Source organism: Sinocyclocheilus rhinocerous, unplaced genomic scaffold (assembly GCF_001515625.1).
Source record: "Sinocyclocheilus rhinocerous isolate Xijiao unplaced genomic scaffold, SAMN03320098_v1.1 scaffold1367, whole genome shotgun sequence".
Classification (NCBI taxonomy): domain Eukaryota; kingdom Metazoa; phylum Chordata; class Actinopteri; order Cypriniformes; family Cyprinidae; genus Sinocyclocheilus; species Sinocyclocheilus rhinocerous.
This window is the reverse complement of record NW_015631710.1, coordinates 88,161-114,276: the sequence shown is the minus strand read 5'-3', so window position 1 is coordinate 114,276 and position 26,116 is coordinate 88,161. Positions and strand designations below refer to the sequence as shown.

Sequence of the window (26,116 nt, the reverse complement as noted above, 5' to 3'; positions counted from 1 at the left end):
TTCCGAAAATAAATAATAATAATCATGCTTTCAACGAAAAGTTAAAATTATAAAACTTTAAAAATCTTAATTATGACATACTAAGCTGTAATTATTACTTAAAATTCAAGTCGAAATTATGACATAAAAAGGCATAATTGAGATAAAGTCGAAATTATGACTTTAAAAGGAGAAATTGACAAGTCAATTGAGTTTTAAAAAAATGCTAAATACTTTTTTGCCTTTTTATCTCATAATTTTGACTTTTTATGTCAATTTCAACTTTGTGGCTTTAAAAGTTGAAATTATTACATACAGTTTTGACTTTTTATCTCATAATTATGACTTAGTACAGTATGTCAATTTCAACACTAAAGTAATAATTACAACCTAGTACGTCATAATTACGACAAAGACATCATTTCGACTTTTATCTTATAATTATGACTTAATACATTACGTCAATTTCAACTGTTATTGTGTGAATTTCTACTTTTTAAGTCATAACTTTGACTTGGTTTGTCATAACTACAACAATCTCACAATTTCGATTTAATACAGTATGTCATAATTTCAACTTTTATTGTGTGAATTTCTACTTAAATCATAATTTTGACTTGGTATGTCATAACTACGACAATCTCATAATTTCGATTCATGTCATAATTTCAACTTTTATTGTGAATTTCTACTTAAATCATAATTTTGACTTGGTATGTCATAACTACGACAATCTCATAATTTCGATTCATGTCATAATTTCAACTTTTATTGTGAATTTCTACTTAAATCATAATTTTGACTTGGTATGTCATAACTACGACAATCTCATAATTTCGATTCATGTCATAATTTCAACTTTTATTGTGAATTTCTACTTAAATCATAATTTTGACTTGGTATGTCATAACTACGACAATCTCATAATTTCGACTTATCTCATAATTACGACTTAATACAGTATGTCATAATTTCAACTTTTATTGAAAATTTTGTCTTTTTTGTGTGAATTTCTACGTTTAATGTCATCATTATGACATTTAACGTGATAATTTAGACTTTTTTTTTCTTACGTGGCAGAAATGGGCTTCCATAAGGTAATGCGTTTGGAAGCTTTACTGTTGCTCAGCGAAATTTCATGTGCGAAATCCAGTCATTCCAATAGGAATCCAGTAGGAATGGATAACCTTTTTTTCCACACAAAACTTTGCAAATGTGACCACACCTTAATACATGTTAAATATGTACGGGACTGCATTCGGGTTTGCGTTTTTTGCACAGAGTATGTTTCCGGCCTCAGACATGGTCTTAAATACAGTGGCTGTAAAAGAGAAACTTTGACAATAGTGTGGCATGCTACAGTGATTACATTCACTTATGCAGGACGCATCAAACAACCGTTTCCTTCTTACCGCCTGTTTTTGAGCATTAGTAAACTTAAGGTTAGGATAGTACCCAAGTATACTCATCAGAACATAAAAACATAGCTTAATGTCTATTGTGATATTGCACCATGGTGATGGTTTCTTGCAATAGGCTATGGCTGATATAGATATAGACATCTGTAACAGCACATCGAAAAGAGTAAACAGCTTCTGGAGACACATTCCCTGCACATAAACAGCAATGCTGACTGCGTAAACATACTATATAGTTCATACAAAAGCTTTGAGCTTTTGCCGTTACCTGTCCTTGTTTTCTATGAACTATAAACGTGCATGTTAATCTACTAATGACAGTTTAAAGGGTAAAAATCCGCAGCTAGAGGATGTTTGTGATAAATTAGCCCTAAATTAAAACTAATTTTTAAACAAAGGACAACATGTGACTCCAGATGGCACAGTGGAACACCAAAAATATTAATATACTTGAAATCCACAATAAAATATCAGCATGTATAAACACAATATACTTTCAAAAAAAGCAATTAACCAAAAAAAAGGACAAAATATTTTCTCAAGTCCTGATTTGGTTGCACATAACACTGATGAAAAAAAAAAAGGATGGAGAGTAAAGCTACACACATCTGACTTCTCATCCCTATTCATCCTTTTGCTTTTTCATCTGAAGGGAAAACGTGTTGCTGAAACCAAAAAAGCTAATAAAACATGGGTTAAAGCACATGTCCGGGTCAGATTTCAAATCCATTTTGCATAAAGAAAACCAAGATTGTTTGCTTTATGCAACGAAATAAGACAAAATAAGACCTAAATCATGTGCGTTTTTGTCACACTCACCCAAAAGAAACAACATACAGAGACAGACGCTCTAGTTTTCAATCTGCAACACAAGACGACGTTACTCAGCAGCACAGGGATTTCAGCTATTTACATGATTCGTTCGAGATATATATAATATTATTTTACATATTTAGCTCTTTATCAAAGGTTTTAATCATAGAGTGAAAACAAAATAGTAGCAATACGGCATGCATTCGGTTGAAGTCGCTTGACTTCTCATTGGCTCAGTTGATTAAAAATCGCTCTTTCCCCGTTCAACTATTCTTGCTGTGAGAAACGGACCAGTCCAGCAGGTCCGTTACAGTCAGTAGGTCGTACATTTCGTAAAAACCCCATTCAGTACCTTCCTTGCAATTTTGATCACCGAGCAATTGAAGGTTGATTCCCAAGCCTTCTCTCTTTCACTTTAAATGTTATTCGGACATCCGTTGGTGTTCCTGCTCGTCACACCATAAATTCATTACTCCCATACAGCACCAAAGGCTGAGAAGAACCGAAGTCATGTTCTCGTCTTCGGCCGCCGGCGACGCCTTCGCCCGGCTCGCGGGACTTTGGCGAGCAGCTTCGGTTGCCTGGGGTTTTCTCGGAGCTGGAGGCACATCGGGTGTTCAGGGAAGCCTGTTCGGAGCCCTCCTGGTCGGGGAGAATGTGCAAGTCCCCGCCGGGACAGCTGGAGGAAAATAGCGGCCCGGAAGAGGACGAACGAACCCGATAGTGAGGCGTGGACGACACCGAGGACAGCGAGGCTACGGCCGAGTCCACTGAGTCCAGAGATTCAGGCTGACGCTGTAAACCGCGTCTGCTTTTGGACTCGGACTTCCTCCAGCGTGCTGCCGACACGGCGCCGGGGCTTTTGTCTACAGAGGAGACATTTGACACTTCAAATCATGTGCGATGCTTAAAGGGTTAGTTCACGTACGAATGAAAATCGTGTCGTCATTTGCTCACACTCATGTTGTTCCAAACCCATAAGACTTTGGTTCGTCGAAACACAAATGAAGATATTTGTAATGAAACCTGAGAGGTTTCTGTCCCTCCATTGAAAGTCTGGGTAACCAAAATTCAGAAGTTCATAAAGCCGTCATCCAAACGGATCCATATGAATAGAGAGGTTTATCGCAAGTCTGGACTAAAAGCTCTAAATAAAACCGTTTTGAAAGTTGTGAAAATGACAATGTAGGAGCTTTACACAGTGAGTAAATTGCAAATTTATCCCTCACATCCTCATTTTCATCCTAAAGTCAATACAGCTTACCTGACTAAGGTCTGTAAAGTGATCAAATCTCTTCACAAGACTTGTTTTAAACCACTTGATTCATATGAATTTGTTTTACGATACCTTTATGACCTTTTTGAATGTTCTAAGTTTTGGTTACTTGGACTTTAAAAGGAGGAAAAGTGATAGAATCTCCTCACAAGACTTGTTTTAAACCACTTGATTCATATGAATTCGTTTTAAAGGTGCCATAGAATGCATTGATACAATATTTTAAATTGTTCTCTGATACCTACATAGAAGGTACGTGGTTTAGTTAAGGGCACAAAATCTCCAGAAACGGTTTTACATGTCCATTTACAACCCTAGTACCACAAAGACTGAGCAAAGTATATGGGTCTAAGTGACTACAAGCTAGGGGCTCTGTTTTGGGATACTGGACTGGTTTTATGCTCTGGTTCTAACTGTTGAACTCACAATTGTGTGTCATATTGAATTTGTATGTGCTTGGTAATTATATTTAATACACCTGACTCATGAGTAGGATTGGTCTGTTTGGTCCCTCATTTCGTGTAGCATTTGCACAAAAGACAAAGGTATATGTGTTACAACGTCACAGTCGGTGTTATGTTCTGATTCGCCTGTTTTTCACTGGTCTTTTGCATGCACGAGATTTACATAAGAAGGAGGAAACAATGGTGTTTGAGGCTCACGGTATGTCATTTCCATGCACAGATCTGTTATTATTCAACTATGCCAAGGTAAATACAGTTTTCCATTCTATGGCACCTTTTAAAATTCCTTTTTTTTTTACCTTTCTGGACTTTGGATGGAGGAACAGAAACCTCTCAGGTTTCATAAAAATGTCTTAATTTGAAGATTAACCAAAGTCTTATGGGTGTGGAATGACATGAGGGACGAGGATTTTCATTTCCAGGCGAATTATCTCTTTAAAACTACTTGTAGCAAACAAGCAAACTAGCGTCACCCCATTGATCGGACGCGGCGCCTTCCGACTCCATGAGGTTTTCTGAGCTGTCTGCTGTTCCGATAGATGCTTCCGACTCCAGCATCTCGTCATCAGACGCTCTGGGCTCCAAAGCCAGCATCTCATAGGTCAGTTCTTCCCTAAAGTGAAGCGATAACGACAGTAAGAAATCAAGGAAATAAACAATAATCATGGCTCAAAAGGTCTTTACTAACTTCTCTTTCTGCAGGTTTTCTATCTGCTGAGACAACACTTTCTCCTCCTGCTGCATGGCTGCTTGCTGCTGCTCACTCAGCGCAGGCTCCGCCCCCTCCTCGCCCGGCTCCGCCCCCTCTGCTGCTCCAGGGCTTAAGGGCGGTGAGGGCGTGTGGCGCCCACTTTTGCGTAAACGCCCCTGACGAAAACAGCAGACCGGAGCATAAGAACTAATTATTCCAAAGTGTTTTGAATTAAAAATAGGATATGAAGTCCTAGGGTGGCTGTTTTTAAAAACAAATTAAATGGATGAAATATCAGTTTTCAGATGTCAAAAGGTTGAGTTCACAATTCGTAGAAACTAAAGCTTGAGTATCGAAATGAAAGCATTGTACGTAATTTGGAATTACTATTTACTATTTAAATTTAAATAAATTTAATGTAAACATTATAATAAACATTACACACAAAACAAATTGTAAATCATTATTATTATTATTATTATAGTTACTATTATACAATTTAAAATATATATAAAATGTTTAATTATATAAATATAAATATGTATATATAAAATTTATAATTATAGCCTAAATTACACTATTAAATGTGAATGCTTACCAAAAAAATCATAACAATTACAAATTTAGCTATCAAATTAAAGCTGTCAATGTAACATTAAATAAACAGAAATAAATAGACAATCATAAAATAAAAAACAAATATATATTTATTTATATATAAATATCTATGTTCATATAAAATTTATATTTATAGTCTAAATTAAACTATCAAATGTGAATAGTAAAAAAAAACATTACAGATATAGCATAAATGAAGCTGTCAATGTAACATTAAATAAACAAAAATAAATGAAAAAATTGATACATTTTTATTAAAAGTTTATGCTTTATAATTCGTGGAATAGAAACCGAAGCTTTCATATCTAAGTGAAAAGCAGTGTAGGTATTTTGGAATTATTATTAACAGTTAAATTACATTTAAAATAAAATTATGATTTAAATGTTTAAAAGTTACATTTAATCAAATTGTTATAAGTTGCTATAAGATTACAGATTTAGCCAAAATTAAGCTATCAGTAACACACACACTGATTTGTGCATAAATGTACTGGTTAATATAAAATGTCAGATTTATATAAAATGCGTATAATTGCATGTGAATGAATAAAACACAAAGTCTAGCACGACTGACAGACAGCACTGCGACGCGCGAGACACACACAGTCACTGAGCTTTACCTTTTTAGCTGCGTTTGGCTGTGAAATAACGCAAATGCAGGAGAAATAAAAGAAGAGGAGGTGTTAGTAATACAGCAGCACGCCGCATGCGCCGGGAAAACAAGACAAGCGGTAAACAAACAGGACTTGACATCTGGTCGCTCCTCACAACCAATCACACGACAGCATTTGGTAATTAGCTTGAACGTCTTCAACAGGCGCAAATGAACACGTCATCAAACCACGGATGGCAGCTAACGACGCTACACTGACACGACGATGTTTCGGCGTGGATACATACCGCGGTGGCAGTTCTGGTAATGCCAATAAACCTAACTGCAATTAGTACTGGTTTCTGGATGAGGAGAGGAGTGAAGGGAAGAAAACAGGATTAGAGGAATGTCTGTCTGAAAACATGTGCGACACTTTCCATGAATGAGGCTTAAAAAAGCTGAGAAGGTCAAACTTGTATTAGCCATTTTTTAAATTTATTTTATGTGTAGTTTGCAAATTTTTGCAACCCTGTATCTCAGAATTTGGGACATGACTGAATACAATTTAAAACACTGATTTGTCCATTTTGATTCTAGCAATAAACAAAAATAAATATAAAATAAGTAATTAATTAAGCCTATATTAAGCTATCAAATGTGAATAGTTGAAAAAAAAAATCAAATCTATCAATGTAACATAAATTTTATGTATATATTTTAAAAATTTGATATTTGTCTTATTTTATTAATTTTATGTTTATATAACTATAAATTTATATATATACAATTTATATTTATAGCCAAAATGAAGCTATTAAATGTGAATTATTAAAAAATTCTAAACTACAAATTTGGAATATATAGAATTTTAAGTATACTAACAAATAATAATAAATTAAATGGATGAAATATCAGTTTTCAGATGTCAAAAGGTTGAGTTCACAATTCGTAGAAACTAAAGCTTGAGTATCGAAGTGAAAAGCATTGTAATTTAATTCAATGTAAACATTATAATTAACATTACACACAACACAAATAGTAAATAATAATAATTATTATAATTGTTAATAATTATACAATTGTAAAAATATATAAAATGTTTAATTATATAAATATAAATATGTATATATAAAATAAACATTAAAAATAAATATAAAATAAATAAAAAAAACGTTTTAAGTAATTAAGCCTATATTAAGCTATCAAATGTGAATAGTTGAAAAAAAATCAAAATTAATCTATCAATGTAACAAATTATGTATATATTTTTTACATTTTATATTTGTCTATTTTATTAATTTTAAGTATAAATATTAAAATTATATAAAATTGATATTTAAAGCATAAACTAAGCTATCAGTGTAACATTCAACGAAAAATAGTCAGTAATTATAAATTAACATTATAAATTATATATGGATGCATTTATATAAATTTTAGATTTATAGCCTAGAGTAAGCTATCAGTGTAACATTAAATAAAAAATAGACAATATAATTTTATATATACACACACACACACACACACACACACACATAAAGCTATCAAATGTGACAAAATCATTAAATTAGATCATCTTTTAGCTAAATATTCAATAGTTCTCATTACATGGGGAACGAGGGATTTGTGAATCTAAATTTCATGGGCCACATTAATGTAAAGTGAGGTTTCACAATGGGGACTGGGTTTAAATGGGAAGGGCATCAGGGTGCAGGTGCTGGGTCGGTCTGGGGCTCTGGGGGGTCGTTTCACTCACCATCGAGCGCCGGATGTGCGTCAGCCGACTCTTGGCTTTGCTTTCGGCAAACTCCAGCGTGTTGATGTCCTTCAGACGGGCTTTATATTTCCTCATCTGCTCGCAGATGATCAGCTCCACACACCTGAGAAGGGAATGTTTAAACACACATATTATAAATCGTGTTGAACGTGCTAAATAAACAGTATGCCGTCCAGCTATACATTTGGTTTACAAAAACATAAAATGTAAGGCAGTATACAGTATGTTATGGAAGATTATTTCTGCCAAGGAATAGAAATATAAAAAAGGTAATTGCAAATTTTTTTCTCACAATCTCTTACAGTTTGTATCTTGCAACTGAAATATATGAACTCATAATTGTGATTTTACATTTTGCAATTCTGACTTTTTTTTTTTGTTTCTGGCATGGAATAAAAAAATAAAGTAGTAATTGCTACTTTTTCCTCTCACAATTCTTACTTTTCTTCTCAGAATTCTAACTTAAATTCAGAATTGCGAGGAAAAAAATCTGAATTGTGAGATATAAAGTTTCAATTATCTTTTTTTATATATATTTTTATTGCTTGGCAGAAATGAGCTTTCATATTATGCAGTACACTGGTATTGTGTTCTGAACGTAGCATATAGCGAGTCTTACGCAGTGGTCTTGCTGATGTCCCGGACGCTCTGTAACGGGTCGGTGGTGTCGGGACAGCGCAGTATGCAGGGTGCAAACACGATGGCCACCGCGTTGGCAGACATGCGATTCGTCTCCTCCTGGAATGAGATCCTGAAACAAACCAACATAAGACATGAAACATAACTTGACCATCCTGCTGTATCTACAGGCACTGGGTAAAACCATCCAGCTATCGTCTCACCGGACCAGGTGGAATATGAGTCTCTCCAGTGTGCTCAGGTGAGTTCGGCTGAGCTGATCGATGACCGAATAAACCCCCTGAACCACCTCACGCTTATCCTGCAGACCTACACCAGCCAAAGTGACAACACACACACATTATATCCACGTAAATCAGCTCAAATATGAGTGTTTTGCTGAAAACAGTGAGAGAACAGGATTCACGACAATCGACTTAAAGGGATAGGTGACGGTAGCCATTGACTACCATAATATTTTTTTCTGTACCATGGGAGTCAATGGCTACCGTCAACTGATTGGTTACCCACATTCTTCAAAATATCTTCTTTTGTGTTCAACAGAAGAAAGACATTCATACAGGTTTGGAACAACATGAGGGTGAGTAAATGATGACCGAATTAACATTTTTGGGTGAACTGTCCCTTTAAGAAAGAAGTTAAGAAATTTCTTTAGATATATTATTCTAAGAAATTAAGTTCTCAAATGTTTTCTTAAAAACATCTTATATTTTTCCTAAGAAGAAAATGTCCTATACGATTGTATGTTGGTTTTTGCAGAAGACTTGCTGATCAACTCAATGCATATTAATGTAATAATCATAATATGTGCACACTATTATTGCAGAGACTTGCTTGACGGGAGTTCAGCATTTTTTATTTTATTTATATATATATTTTTAATGTATTTTAAATAGTAATTAAAGATTTAGCCAAAAATGGTTGTATTTACAAAAAAAAAAACAAGGTCAATATTTGGCTCATTTTTGTAGTTTGTTACTAAATTTTGAATTCAGAAAAAAAGTCTAGTCGTGCATAATCATGACCAAATGCAAATGCATGACCACATAATTGTAACCTTATCGATAACTGGTGTCACTTTAGGTTTATTATATGTAGCTAGTGTTATGTTGTAAAGCTTAATATTTGAAATAACCCAATAAATTCAATAAACATCTTACCAATAGGGATTTAAGACAAGTTGGGGATTATCCCAACTTCAACAAGTAATTTAGGATGATTTTTAAGAAAAAACAAGAACATTCCTAAGAAGTATTTTTGGGAACACACAATGCATGAAAATAAGAAAACAGCAGTTAAGAAGAATTGTATTTTTAAGAACGTTTCGTAAATCCGATATGTGCTCATACCCATAGCCCTGAGGAACTCCTCATAAAATTCAAAGGTCATGAGGGGGTTGGGAAGGTCACGCAGCCACTGTTTCAGCACACTGGCGATCACATGGATGTTGTAGTCGTCTAAATTCACACTGTTCACATCTGCAATGAAGGCAAACATGCGGTGCTGTTCATGAAGGTTTCTACTTGACTAAATGTTACTGTAAGATGTCATTGGTGTGTAGCTCACCGGTGTCCAGCCCCTGCTTGAGTTCTTTGATTTTATTGGTGGATCCAGACTTCCTGTAGATGCCCTCGGTGTAGAGGCCATGCATCTCGATGTAGTTGATCAGCTTCTCCACCACCAGCGGGACGGCTCTCTCATCGCTCGTTAAACGAGACAACTCAACGCCAAACTGCCGTGAAGACAGCTCGGGGTCAAACTGAGCGCACACACACACACACACAAATGAATCACATGAAAAGTATGACTGTAATGAAGTTTGAAGCACAAAGATGATTCACATACAACTGGTGACGGCACTGAATATTCTCTCTCCTATGATAAATGATCTTTCTGAGACATGTTTAAGTTTAACACCCTATTAGACACCCTAGCAACCACCCAGAACACCCTAGCAACTGCCTAGCAACACCCTAGCAACCACCCAGAATACCCTAGCAATTGCATAGTAACACCTGAACGACTGCATACCAACCATCTAGAACACCCTAGCAACTGCCTAGCAACCACCCAGAACACCCTAGCAACTGCATAGCAACCACCCAGAATACCCTAGCAATTGCATAGTAACACCCAAGCAACCACCCAGAACACCTGAACGACTGCATACCAACCATCCAGAACACCATAGCAACCACCCAGAACACCTGAACGACTGAATAACAACCATCCAGAATACCCTAGCAACTACATAGCAAAGCCCTAGCAACCACCCAGAATACCCTAGCAACTGCATAGCAACCACCCAGAACACATGAACGACTGCATAACAACCATCCAGAACACCCTAGCAACTACATAGCAAAACCCTGGTAGTAACCACTCCGAATACCCTAGCAACTACATAGCAAAGCCCTAGCAACCACCCAGAATACCCTAGCAACTGCATAGCAACCACTCAGAACACCTGAACGACTGCATACCAACCATCCAGAACACCCTAGCAACTACATAGCAACACCCTGGTAGCAAACACTCCAAATGCCCTAGCAACCATCCAGAACACCCTAGCAACTACATAGCAACACCCTAGTAGCAACCACTCCAAATACCCTCGCAACTGCATAGGAACATCCTAGACACCACCCAAAATATCCTAGCAACTGCCTAACAACCACCCAGAGCACCTTAATAACGGCATAACGGCACACTAGCAATGACCCAGAACACCTGAACAACTGCATACCAACCATACAGAACACCCTAGCAACTTCATAGAAACACCCTATTAGCAATCACTCCAAATAGCCTAGTAACTGCATAGCAACACCCTAGCAACCACTCCAAATAGCCTAGCAACAATCAGAACACCTTAGCAATGACCCAGAACACTTGAAAACTCCATATCAACCATCCAGAACACCTAGCAAATGCATAGCAACATCCTATCAACCACCCAGAATATCCTAGCAACACCCTAGTAGCAATCACTCCAAATACCCTAGTAACTGCATAGCAACACCATAGCAACGACCCAGAACAACTACATACCAACCATCCAGAACACCATCACAACTGCATAGCAACACCCTTGTAGCAATCACCTCAAATACCATAGCAACCTCAGAAACAGCATAGCAACGCCTAGTAACCAGTATGTCTGTCTTTCTATCTGATAGACGGAATGTACCACCTTCAAAACCATTCAAATTCAAGGTTTAAAACTACTTCAAACTTTTAAAAGTACTACAGGCTTACTCAGGCCAACATCAGAGATTGTCTTGATGAACGTTTTACTTTAATGAAGGTTTGAGGCACAAAGATTCTGTGTTTCAAAGATGAGTCACATCCAATATCTAGACCGCAGGCTATCAGAAGGATGACATATCTGTCGGTCAAGCACTACTTTAAGGCGTTCTTACCTTCTTACTGCATGTGGTGGTCATCCTCAGACAGCACTTCCTGTGACACGCATAGCGACAGACTGAAGAAAACCAGAAACAACAAGCACACAGTTAACGGCGGATCTGAGCACCAGCATCACGTTTCCTGCTCACATCACCAGGAAAATGAGACTGAGAGGATATCATCGATCATGTCCAGATGAAATCGGATGAATTTACAGGAAAAAAAATCTGATTATGCTGCTCTCAAGACTAGCAGACAGACACTTAGTGACTCAGATCAAAATACGGGAAAAGAGAAACTGAGAGAGAGACTGCAGACTATGAAGACTGAACTGTGTCAAAACTTTGTTACTTACTATCATTGATACAGATTGGTTAATATTTAGAATTGAATTAAATTTTTTTATATTTTGTGTTTTCATTTTAATTTAGGTAAAGTTTTTAATTAATTAAAACTGTCAATGGGTGTATATTTTTTTTATTAAGTTTTCGTTTATTTAAATGTTATTTTACAGGCATGAAAATACACTCGCTTGAGTCCCTCTATAACGTTGAGTGAAACATTTCCCAGACTGAAAATGATTAAACAGGACTCACGTTTGCAGACACACGCTTTGTCCATCATCCAGATGAGTGACGAACAGAACTCGCAGTATGTCGGGATGCTGTACTGAGTGGATTTAAAGATGTGACCCATGTGCTCTTCCACCTGCAGAGGGCAGCAGAGCACTGAAGATGTTACCAAGAATTCATAAAGCCTATTATGAAGTTTACTCACGAATGGTTTTACAATTTACACCGATATTCATTCGTAAATGTATTCTTATGTAAATTATAGTGACAATTCTACAGTCGCACAAAAACATTCTAATGTAAATTGTTGCGTAAAATTATTATTTCGTACGCTGTCACAAAACACCATATGTAAACTGAATTTGACAAATTCTACAGTTGCACAAAAACATTCTAACGAAACAATCTAACATAAATTGTTGCATAAAACTATTCTTTCGTAAATTGTAACATAAAGCCTTCATGTAAACTGAATGCAACCGTTTATGCAAGAATGGTTTTTATGAACAACTTACACAGAAAATCATTCGTAAAAATATTCTTAATTATAGTGACAACTCTACAGTTGCACAAAAATATTTTAACGTAAATTGTTGCATAAAATTATTATTTTGTAAATTTTTGCATAAAACCATTCATATGTAAAATGATTGACAGAAAGTTTACGAAAGAATGTTTCTTGTCAACAATTCACATAGAAATGAATTCATAACTTCTTAATTATAGTGACAATTCTACAGTCGCACAAAAACATTCTAATGTAAATTGTTGCGTAAAACTTCTTTCGTACGCGGTCACAAAACACCATATGTAAACTTAATTTGACAGTTTACGCAAGTATGATTTTCACAAACAATTTATTCATTTGCAGGATTACTCAAGTAAATTATAGTGAAAATTCTACAGTTACACAAAAACATTCTAACGAAACATTCTAACATAAATCGTTGCGTAAAACTATTCTTTCGTTAATTTTTGCATAAAACCATTCATATGTAAAATGATTATGACAGAAAGTTTACGAAAGAATGCTTTTCGTCAACAATTCACATAGAAATTAATTCATAAAACTTCTTAATTATAGTGACAATTCTACAGTCGCACAAAAACATTGCAACGTAAATTGCCACATAAAACTATTCTTTTGTACATTTTCACATAAAAAACACTTACCTACACTGAATGCGACAAATTACCCAAAAATGTTTTTTACGAACAATTTACACAAATGAATTCGTGTAACTATTCTTAAGTAAATTATAGTGACAATTCTAGTCGCACAAAAACATTCTAATGTAAACTTCTGTGTAAAAATATTATTTCGTAAACTGTCACATAAAAGATTTTTAGCTACACTAAATGTGACAATTATGCAAGAATGGTTTTACGAATAATTTACTCATTGAGTTTCATGAATGAGGTCCAATCAAAGTAGAATTAGTTTTTATTTTTACATTTTCAGCTTTCATTTTAATTTGAAAGTATTAGAATTTTTTGTTGTTTTTGCCATTTTATTGCTAACTGTTACACAAGCCCATTTCACAAGACTAATGATCTAAAGGGAGTTTAAAACAAGGACTGACGGTGTCCGATTCCTTTTTCCTCCTCTTCTTCCTCTCAGGTTTAGGAGCCTGAAAAACAAACACAAAGTCTCAGAAGAGTTTTGGAGGACAATACGTGTTTGTGGACTCAGAGAGACGCTTTACCTTACTGATGGTTCCATCCACTGGCTTGTATTCGGTCATGAACTCATCGAGGAAGACTTTAAACGTGTTGACCCAGACTTTAACCGGCGACTCGCTCCAGTCTCTCTGCTCCAGACGCATGTTCTTCTCTAAGATGTGTTCGAACAGAGCGTAGAGATCTTTATAACGAATGCTCCTGCCATCATCCATCTGAGGGTGAGACACATTCAGGGCGAGATTCTGGAAGTGAGAAGTTGTTTTCCGGGTTGCTTTAAAGTCACAGCAAAATGTTGGATTTCAGAAACTCACGGCCAGAGCAGTAGAGTATGAGTTGAAGATGTTGAGGCGAAACTCTTTCAGGGCCTTCTTGAAGACCACATCCACCGGTGTGTCCTTCTGACTGTCTTCAGCTTCTAGATCGCTGATCTATGAAATGTCCGATTAGAGATATTTAATATTTTGGCAACTTCTTCCAACTTCAAATAACACATTTTACTGTGTGATTAATTTAGCAGAATTTTGCTGAACGAATTTCTCCGTAAATCCTTCTAAAATCATACTTACGTAATGGTTTTGTAACAACTGAATTGTTGTGACAATTTTTATATAAATTGTGTAAAACCTTTCTTATGCATACAATTTATGCAAGAAATTTTTAGCAAATAATTTGCACAGATATAAAACTATTCTTATGTAAATTATGGCAAAAATTCTAGTCATACAAAACCATTCTTATGTAAACTGCATGTAACAGGTTGCACAAGAATGGTTTTATGAACAATTTGTAGAAATATTTGTTTGTACAAATATTCTTACATTTTACATAATTACAAATTTCATAATTTTTACATAAACGGTCACATTATAGCATTCTTGATGCATAAATTGTCGCATAAAACCATATTACTATCAATTTATACAGAAATTCATTCATAAAACTAACAATTTCTATGAATTTTATAGCTGCACGAAACATTCTAAGGTAAATGGTAAAACAATGCAAAAATAATTTCGTAAACTATTCTCGAGTTTATACACAAGAACGGTTTTACGAACAATTTTTACAAGTATTCATTCATATAAAGCTAATCTTAAATTATATGGTGACATTTCTACGGTCATACACAACCGTTCTTATGTCAATTATTAAGTAAAAAAAAATTTTCGTAAAGTGTCATAAAACTATTAATGTTTAAACTAAATGCGACAGTTTACGTGAGAATGGTTTTACGAACAATTGACAGTGAAATCAATAGTAAAACTATTCTTATGTAAATTGTGACAATTCTACAGTTGCACAAAAACATTCTAACTTTAATTGTTGCATAAAACTATTCTTTCGTAAATTGTCACATAAAATCATTCATATGTGAACTGAATGCGACAGTTTACGCAAAAATGGTTTTACAAACAATTTACACAAATTCGTTAGTAAAACTAGAATTGTCACTAGAATTTACTTTCAAACGTAGACTGTTGCGTAAAACTATTCTTTCGTAAATTGTCACAAAATCATTCATGTTTAAACTGAATTTGACAGTTTATGCAAGAACGGTTTATCAAACAATTTACGCAGAAATTCAGCACTAAAACTATTCTTATGTAAATTATAGTGACAATTCTACAGTGGCACAAAAACATTCTAATGTAAATTGTTGCGAAAAAAACGATTCCTTCGTAAATTGTCACAAAAACCATTCCTATGTGAACTGAATGCGACAGTTTACGCAAAAATGGTTTTACGAACAATTTACACAAATTCATTAGTAAAACTATTCATAAGTAAATTCTAGTGACAATTCTAGTGACATTCAAACGTAGACTGTTGCGTAAAACTATTCTTTCGTAAAACTGTCACATATTCCTTTTCATGTGCACTGAATGCATTGGTTCACACAAGAATCGTTTAACAAACAATTTACACAGAAATCATTAGTAAAATTAATCTTAAGTAAATTATAGTGACAATTTCACATTTTCACAAAAACATTAATGCGAACAATTCAAGAGTTTGGGCAAAAATGGTTTTTCAAACAAGTTACTCAGATATTAATTCGTAAAATTATTCTTTAGTAAATTATAGTGAAAATTCCACAGTTGCATAAAAACATTCTAACGTAAATTGTTGCATAAAACTATTCTTTCGTAAACTGTCACATAAAATATTCATATGTAAACTAATTTACCCAAGAATGTTTTTTACGAACAATTTACACAAATTCATTCGTGTAACTATTCTTAAGTAAGTGATAATGACAATTCTAGTCGCACAAAAACATTCTAATGTAAACTTCTGTGCAAAAATATTCTTTCGTAAACTGTCAAATAAAAGATTTTTAGCTACACTAAAATGGTTTTATGAATAATTTACACATATTCATTGTGCTTGAGTTTCATGAATGAGATCCAATCAAAGTATAATTTTTTTATATTCTGTTTTCATTTTAATTTTATTTACCGTTTTAGTAATTCTAAGTCATGCATTTTTGTCAATTGTATTAGTTATCTATTAAAGATGTATATATAGGTTTTTTATTCATTTTTATTTCAGTTTTAGTTATTTTAGTACATTAAGTTAAACTTAACTAAATGAAAATGAGAAATTTTGCCTTGGCAACTAACTGAAATTAAAAGTTTACGTTTTTTTTTTTAATATTGACTTCAGTTAACATTTATTTTACTTCAAGCAACAAAAAATGGTTTTAGTTTTAGTTAATGATAATAACCCCGCTTTGGTGATGCAATAAGTTAAACAGCAGAATGAAAGCACAGACCTTCTTCATGAGGAAGTCGCTCATGCTGCGATAGTCAGCGGTGCTAGTCAGGATGTGCAGCGAGTCGTTCTGCCAGGCGGAGGATTCTAGCGACACGCTACTGATCTTCACACTGCGTCTCCTCTTCATCGACATCATGCTCATCATGGGCTCGCGGTTCTCCTTGCTGTCGCGTCCGCGTTCGGACAGTCCGGCCTGCTCAGGGCTTCCTAGAGGAGAGTCTGCGAGACAGAAACCTTATTAGAAAAGGCTCATGTAGAGATGAGAAATAAGTGAGTGAAAAATCACACACCGGTGAGCTCTGAATCTGCGGAGCGCCCCCTGGTGGACATCTTTTTATCGTCACGTTTGCTCTTACTCCAGAATCGCATTTTGCCTCTGACCCTGTTGGGAAACCTCGTTTGGATGAAAGACCCAATTTTCATGCACTAATGAATTATTTACAAAAAAAGACCAGGAACATGAATAATAAAAGCAAATAGAGTACGGCTGCACGATTATGGAAAAATGTGACATTGCGATATTTTTGTTTTTCTGCGATATATTGCGGGAAAATTTTTATTTTTTTTTTTTAAATCAGGAAGTTTCACCAGATGCTCTATTTGGAAAGATGTAATCATTCTAGAATAATTATTGAAAAAAAAAAGAAATAAAAGAAAAATGACTTTTTTCTTTAAAGTTTTTAATTTAAAAAACTTCTAAAATTTGGGGGTTCAAAGTTTTTATTAAAAATCTTATTGTAATTATTATTAAATATATTAAACTAATTAAGAAATATATTGTAATAATACTATTGTACTGTAAAATAAAATATTGAATTTTTTTTAAAATTATAATTAAATAAATTAATTATTTTACTGTAAAATTACAATACTACTCATTTTGTTTTAATTTCTTTATTCTCAAACAAACATTTTTTAACATCGCAGCCTGACTGCGCGATATGACAACTGCCCAATATCGATTTTATTTCTATTTACTGTGCAGTCCTAAAATAGAGTTTTGATCCCATCTGACCTGCCATCGGTTTGCGAGATCGACTTCCTGAGCGAATCCATTTTCCCAAGGTCACCTGACGACATGGTCTTCTGGATCCTCTTCTGCTCTTTCTGGGAAACAAATCCAGAATCAGATCGTATGTAATGTTTTGTGAACTTCAGACCAAATTAAATAGCTATCAGATTCATTCTGGTTTCAGCGTTTCACGTAAAGCTGTTTGAAGAATTAACAACTAGACAACTTAACGACACCAAACCCAAGTGAATGAGAGAAAGTATGAGAGAAAGAGAGAGTATTTAAGATAAGAGAATGAGTGAGTAATGGAGAAATCCATGTTAATGGCAGTCGCATGCATCTTGACTTGCAAACTCGATATTCATCAACGGCTGCAGCTCAGAAAATGACCAGTTTAGAGAAGCCTCGCGTTCAAGACCAGACACCCGAAAAACTTGAAAAGACAGTCTTCAGATTCTGGTTAATCGAGACACGGCAGCTTCATCCAGTCAGCTTTATTAGTCTTCTATTTGATTAGTCCTATCTAGAAAAGATGTCAGATTTGGTTATGAAATATGGAATGCCATCCCTGCCATAATTACTAATAATAACTAATAACTAAACCTACTCTGAAACTAGTTAAAGCTTCATGCAACAGGTGTTTTGCATTAAAGCCTATTCTGGCCAAGAACAGTGGAAATTAATCGTTGCATCGATGCATCGTGATGCGGACGTGGACGATTCTGCATTGATGCAATAATAGACCATGATCGATTATAGCCTACTGACATCATACTGTACGCATTTGCGCTGGTCACGCGAGTATTAAAAACGCACTCTCTATTTTTAAATCTGAGCTTGGCTTTTTCCCGCATTTGGCAGGTGTGTGCGCTAGAGGCTTCACTGCACAGAGTATACAGACATGTGCGTATTGCTTGACAGTGCTTCCACTCGCTGTTATTTTAGTCTTTTACTTTAGATATGCTTTCATTTCTGCCGTTTGTCACCGTGGCCTCAAAGCTTACCCCTCGCCTACTCTGGCTCGATTGCTATTCCTGAGGTAAAACACGCCCTCCTCATTACCCTACGGACAAAGAAATGTAGAAATAAATAAATGTGGAAATAAATATGTAAATAAATACATCAATGTGAAAATAAATAAAAGTGGAAATAAAGGAATGTATAAATAAATAAAAGAAAAAATACATAAACGTAAACTTTTAATTTCAGTTAGTTGCCAAGGCAAAATTTCTTTAACTTGATGTACTAAAATAACTAATTTAAAGTATTAAAAAAATACTGCTTTATACTAAACTTTTTTTTAAATAATACATATAATTTTTTAGATATACAGTAATATAGATAACATATAAAAAGTTCATATAAAATATTAAAATGTAATACAAATAAAACTAAAACTATAGTAATATAGTTATTAAAATATAACTATAATAACGATATAACTATACCATATAATTTTTTTAAATAATACATATGATATTTAGATATACAGTAATATATAGATTATATATTACTAAAAATATAAATATTCAAATGTAACAAATAAAAAATATATATTATAGTAAAAATTAAGTAAAATTAATTACAATAACTAAAGTATTAAAAATACTGTTTTATACTAAACTTTTAAAAAAAATAAAAAAAATTTTTTTTTAGATATACAGTAATATACTGTAGATAACAAAAAAGTTCATATAAAATATTGAAATGTAATACAAATAAAAATAAAATTATAGTATTATAGTTATTAAAATATAACTATAATAATGATATAACTATACAATAGAATTTTTTTAAATACATATAATTTAGATATACAGTAATATAGATAACATATAAAAAAGTTCATATAAAATATTAAAATGTAATACAAATAAAAATAAAACTATAGTAATATAGTTATTAAAATATAACTGATATAACGATACAATATAATGTTTTTAAAATAATACATATGATATTTAGATATACAGTAATATATAGATTATATATTACTAAAAATATAAATATTCAAATGTAACAAATAAAGAATTATAATATAGTAAAAATTAAGTAAAATTAATTACAATAATTAAAGTATTAAAAATATTGTTTTTATACTAAAAACTTTTTTGAAATAATACAATGAAATAAATAATATACATTTGAAAGAAATATTTCAAAATCACTTTTATAAAACGGAGAGTTCCGGTGCTTGATTCTGATTGGCTGAGCCGCGTTCGAAGCTGTTGTAAATGACTCTACAAAGTAACATACACCTTTGTTTACGTTTGTGTGTTTACACTTTGTAGCAACCACAACTGATTCTGAGGAACTACATTGTTTGGTGGAAGAATACTGTTTTTATTAATATCATTACACTTTATTTGCTCTGTTTTATTTTGTGAAACCTTACTACGTATATGGAATAACCGTTTTATAAAAGCAATAAGCCTCGTGAAGCCGTGGTTTACAGTGAATTTACAACGGCTAAGGGGGTTTAACTCCGCTTCACGTCGTACCTAACAACGCCCCTTAGCTGTTATAAATTCACTGTAAACCACGGCTTCACGAGGCTTATTGCTTTAAAAAAAGAAGAAGAAGAAATGCTTCTGCAGTTAAAAATTCTGAACAGATAAAGTTTCTCACCTCTCTGGTTTTTAACGATCTGAATCCCGCCTCTCTTTGGATCTCCAGAGATCGCTCCTGATTCACCAGGTCTTTGTCAGACCTGAAAAACACAAAAAAAAAACACATAAAACTCTCTGCATGTCATTGCATGAGATGTTTGCTCCCGCAGGAAGATCTGGCAGGTCAGGTGGATGTAAACTCACTTGGAGAAGGTCAGTCGGCTGCGTTTGGGACAGAAGGCTTTCTCCTTCATACTGATGCTGATGCTTTGAGAAACAAACTTCTTCTGAACCTCCTTCTTGGCCTCTGAGTCCCTCAAGTCCAGCTGGAGGGGTTTGGAAGAAGGGGTTTGAGGTTCATGGTCATCTGAATGATCTGAGGACGACAATCCATTCGCTCTGTCCTCGGTGTCTCCACAAACCTCCTGAGCATCCATGGGCTGGAGTTTCTGCAGAGCTTCCAGGCTGCTGTGCTCGACTGGGTTCTCCTGCATGCTGATTATGACCACCACAGACTCCTTCTTCTCCTGGGTCTGCTTGAGCGGGCTGCCGTCCTCGTCTGCGATGTAGAAGTGAGGTTTGAAGGACGCCGGACTGCTCCGGTTCTCCTCCGTTGGCTCGGATTCGGATTGGGACGTCGCCGGTTCCTCGTCGGGAAGGATGAGGAGCTCGAAGCTTTCTCGACTGTCCGGAGGTTGATGTTTGGAGAGCGCGGTCTGAGCGGGAAGCGCGTCGTCCACTGAACTGGACCGGACTTTGAGCAGCTCTAGACTGAACGTGGCTTGCTGGAGTTCCCGCTGCCTCCTGCTTTCGCGTTTGGAGCGGCTCTTCAGCGTGCTGTCGTCTATGCTTCTGCGAGCTCTGGTGGATCGACTCTCTCGCTTCTCCTCTTGGACGTCAGCTTGGTTTTGATGGGCATGTAAACTTTTGCTCACAGTGTTTTCACAGAGGCTTTTCTCTCCACGTTGCAGCTCTCTCAGAATGCGGCACCTTGGGAAAAAAACAACACACATTTATGACACTTTTATCCTGTAAGGACAAACTACACACTCGGTAAATCAACTAAATATTAAGACACTTTATGGACACCTATGTTTATTTTTGCTTTGGCAACCAAAATAGTTCCAACAGAAACCGAATCACAAACATATGAAATATCAACGCTCTCAGAACATCAGCTGTCCAATCAGAGCCAATCAGAACAAATCTGGTGTCTGAAAGATGTGGAGTGAGATTTTGGACAAATGAGATTTATGCATAAACAAAAATAAAGTACATTTTATAATATTATAATACTATATATTCTATATAGTCTTATAATATTCTGATACCTCTGATGTGTGCATATATATATATATATATATATGTGTGTTCAGCTGAATTCAATTTCCGTTTTGTCCGACGGGTATAAAAAAGGTTAGTATACCGTGGCAGCCCTCCTTTTAAGCCCTCCTCGTCTCTACCGTGCGACTCCACCGGGCAGGGACACCGGCAAGGGATATAAGTATTGCTTTTGATTCATCCTTTTTCCTACTACTTGTTTCACTTCTGTCTTCCATCTTTCACTTCCATCTCAGGAACCGCACGCCAGTGGTTTGAGTCTTACCTATCAGATGAGTCTGATAGGTAAGATTGAGTCTTACCTATCATACCTTATCCTCATTTGTAAGTCGCTTTGGATAAAAGCGTCTGCTAAATAACTAAATGTAAATGTAATGTAAATATATATATATAAACACGCAATTTTCTGTAATTTAATAAAGTGCGGGGAAAAACAGATAAACATAAAACAAAAATAAAGTATAAAACTTATATTATTTTTATGCAAAAATATAAAATAAAAAATATACTATTTTTAAAAAGGAAATTAAATATAAAAAATACATCACATATATAATCTAATTTTTTTTTATATTAAAAAAACGAATAGATCAAACAATTAAACAAATAAAACAAAAATAAAGTATTACCGTTAGATTGTTTTTATGCCAAAAATATAAAATAAAAATATATTACAAATATAAAATACCATCTTTTAAAAAAGAAGTCAAATAAAATGACTCCTCTCATTCTAGACCCATGAGAGACTCTACATATATAATTCACATTTTTAATATAACATTGACTAACAGCTCATTAATCAAGTGGGAAAAATAGATAAATATAAATAAAACTAAAATAAAGTAGAACAATTATATTACTTTTATGCTAAAAATATAAAATAAAAATACTAAAGTACTATTTTTTAAAAGGAAATTAAAATATATATATAAAAAGTATAACATTGCTAAAAACAGACAATAAAAATAATTAAATTCTATTTTTAAAAATAAAATACAAAAAAAATCTACATTTTTATTAAAAAGTTGACTAATAGTTTATAAATATGAATGATTCATTAACACCCCTAATTATAAATCTTTACAATTACATGCAGTAAAAAATAGATAAACATAACTAAAAAATAAAATAAGGTATACCATCCTACACCTATGAGAGACATTTTATCATCTCATAAATAAGCTTAATTAGTCCATTTATAATAGATTAATCCATTTAATAATCACAAGCGGACATTTATGCAGTTCATTTATCATAAATGAATCATTACCATCCCTAATTAGGGCCTCATTCCTGCATACATCTCTATTTAGGTTACTTGCAGGCCTTTCTGATACAAATCTGTGCCTTCAGTGCAGTGGATGAAAGCACTGATGTAAGTGTCCTGACCTGTGCCGGGCCTGCTGCCCCCTGCAGGCGGCCTGAAGCGTGACGGCGGCGCTGCGTCTGTGTCTGCAGCTCCTCCAGACGGCCTGAATGAGGCGCGCGGCTGTGTGTCGCGTCTGCAGGACTCTCCTCCAGCGCGTCTGGATGACTAGCGCTGCTCTCCTCCGCCGCAGGTACAGCTGTCGCTCTCTGAAGCCTCTCCAGGACGCCTGCAGACGCAGTGCTGCCCCCTGCTGGAGCTCAGCATCAGATCGAGTCAGACAGTCCCGCCACCAGCGCTGAGAAACACACACAATCCTGCTTACTGCGCTGCACAGACTGCATACTACTTAGTAAAATAATACGTGATGATATATGATAAATAGCTGACTCTATAGACAGTTAAGCTCCCCTTTACTTTTTATTTGTGACCCTGGAGCACAAAACCAGACTTGAGGGTAAATTTTTCAAAATTGAGGGAAAAAAATATCGTCTTATATTCGGGACAATACGGTACTTTTTTATTATTAATTTGATTTCATTTTTTACAAATTGTATTTGTATTATTATCTATTACTGTGTTCTGATTTTATTTTATTGCCCGGGATTTTATTTTACTGCTTTATTGTATGTTTTAAAAAAATTTTTTTATTTGTGTTATGGATTATTTTGTTCTAATTTTATTTTATGACCTTTTTTTTTTACTGATTTATTGCATTTTTGTTATGTATTATTTCGTTCTAATTTTATGTCATTGCCCCGTATTTTATTTTACTGCTTTTTTTGTATTTTGTATTCTTGTTATTATGCATGGTTTTGTCCAAATTTTTTTAATGGCCCATTATTTTATTTGACTTGCTTTTAATGGCTGTTATTTTTTGTTATCAAGTATTATTTTGCTCTAATTTTACTTTACTGCCAGTACTTCATTTTACTGCTTAAATACATGTAATCGTTTGGGGTTTTGTTAATTGGGATAATAATATTGCAGAATTTTATCTCGTGTTATCTAATAGCTTAACATTTTTAAAATAATGATTGTTATTTTAAATAATTAATTTACCTACTTTTAAAAAGGTATATTTTGATATTTTGTAAGTTTAAAAAAAAATAATGCATACATTTTTACAGGATATATTATAATATATATTTGTAACTTAATTTATATATTTTTTAAACTTTAAATAATTTAAATGATTTAAATAATCATATACTGTTGTATACAATAAAATGTATATATTTTTAAATAGTTTATATATTTTTAAATGCATATTATTATTTTATATTTTATATATTTTATATCTCTTTATATACTCTTTTTAAACATTAGTACCATGTTTTTTTAATTGTAGTAAAATCACAGTGATGCACATCCTCTCATGGACAATTGCTTAATGTATACCACACTAATATTATTAATAAATACCGCATTAAATGAAGCTGCTGAGACAAAGCAGTGACAGTAAGAGCCGAATGCGGGGTTTGTACCTGTATGAGTCGAGCGGCTCGTCTCTGTCTGCAGAAGCGTCTCTGTGTGTGAGAGTGTGTGTGTGAGAGTGTGAGTGTGTGTGAGTGTGAGTGTTGACGTTACCGTGCTTCTGCCCACTTGATGTCCGTTGGTCTCGAGGTCGACGCTCTGCAGGAACTGTCTGATTCGCGTCTGAGTGGCGTGAAAGCCGGCGGGTAACAGCACACGGAAATGATGGGCAAAATCCTGAAGACACACAAGACCAGATCCGTTTCAATCTTTCTGGATTCAGTTTTTTTCTCTCCATTTTCCAGATTCCATAGTTTTTGTGTTTAATTTTTTCCATTCCGTTTTAAAGGTTAGAATAAATTTTAGTAATCAAAAATAAATAATTAAAATTAATAATTAATTAAAAAAAAACTATTAAATCCGTTTTCCCCCCAAAATTCTGTTTTAATTTATTCCCAGATTCAGTTTTTTACTAGAATATTACTGTATTGCGTTTTTTCTGTTTTAATTTTTTTGTATTCTGTAGTAATCAGAGACAATGGCTTATTACTTTACATCATGACAATTACACAATTTAACATCAATTTACTAAAAGTTTCACAAAAATGACATTTATTTTTCCATTCCATTCCGTTTTAATGTTTAATTTTCCATTTTTTAAATTGTTCAATTAAATTATTAATTAAGAAACCATGTCTAATTAATTGAAATCATTAAACTTTAACAATTTAATAATAATTTTTTTTAATTATTTTTATTTTATTATTCTTTAAAAGAAATTCAGTGTTGTCTGTTTTAATTTCTGATATAACAAAATTACATTTTAAGGCTTTTTTTAAAATCAGTTTTGTTTTTTCCCATTCAAGTTTTAATGCAATAAATTTCAATTAAATTTAAATAATCAACTGAACTCATAATTCATCACATTTTTACAATAACAGAGCCTAAATAGTTTATTTTTTCATACAATCTGTGTTGTCTGTTTTCATTTTTTCTGGATTTATGATTTCTTATCAAAAACTGTAGTAATTAAGTTATTCATTAAAAGTTGAGCAAAAATGGCACTTTTATTTAAATTAATTTATTTTTCTAAACAAATTCTGTTTTCGGTCATTTTTTTCTGGATCCAGTTTTAATAGTTTTTATAAAATAAATTTTAATACTCATAAATGTCTAATTAATGTAATTCATAACACTTTTTTGTGTGAACGGGTGTGTTTTGTCACCTGGAAGCTGTATTTGACGCTGTATCCGGAGCGCTGTATCCTCACCGTCTCCAGCATGCCGGTGTAGCGTAACTGTCTCAGCACCAGCGCCTCGTTGAAACGCAGAGGAAGCTACCAAACAATGAGACAAATCAAAGCGTGCATCTAAATCCACTTTAACATTAACAGAAGCACGACTCATAACGTACCTTTTCTGCATTAGAGCGGATGCATTTCACGAAGTACGGCTCCGACTGTCCCAGAGTCTCCATCAGCTTATTCAGAGACACCTGCATCACACACAACACAGGACTTCAGACAGTTGTTCAGATTTTTTACATGCAAAATATATATATATATATACAGTGGGTACGGAAAGTATTCAGACCCCCTTACATT

At 34.1% G+C, this 26,116-nt stretch overlaps 1 protein-coding gene across 1 annotated transcript in view; it reads right to left on the bottom strand.

The window, feature by feature from the left end:
- Nucleotides 1-1,984: 1,984 nt before the first annotated feature.
- Nucleotides 1,985-26,116, bottom strand: part of LOC107741824 (unconventional myosin-IXa-like) — an 85,275-nt gene continuing 61,143 nt past the window's right edge. The window contains 23 exon segments of the mRNA XM_016554605.1: nt 1,985-3,076; nt 4,424-4,563; nt 4,639-4,822; nt 7,607-7,731; nt 8,248-8,379; nt 8,471-8,576; nt 9,617-9,745; nt 9,834-10,026; nt 11,690-11,751; nt 12,272-12,383; nt 13,831-13,878; nt 13,954-14,142; nt 14,242-14,358; nt 16,707-16,927; nt 16,999-17,090; nt 17,724-17,815; nt 20,349-20,430; nt 20,534-21,319; nt 23,060-23,334; nt 24,524-24,564; nt 24,566-24,749; nt 25,739-25,849; nt 25,927-26,007. Of these exon segments, the coding sequence (XP_016410091.1) occupies nt 2,664-3,076; nt 4,424-4,563; nt 4,639-4,822; nt 7,607-7,731; nt 8,248-8,379; nt 8,471-8,576; nt 9,617-9,745; nt 9,834-10,026; nt 11,690-11,751; nt 12,272-12,383; nt 13,831-13,878; nt 13,954-14,142; nt 14,242-14,358; nt 16,707-16,927; nt 16,999-17,090; nt 17,724-17,815; nt 20,349-20,430; nt 20,534-21,319; nt 23,060-23,334; nt 24,524-24,564; nt 24,566-24,749; nt 25,739-25,849; nt 25,927-26,007 (3,915 nt within the window). The 3' untranslated portion in view covers nt 1,985-2,663.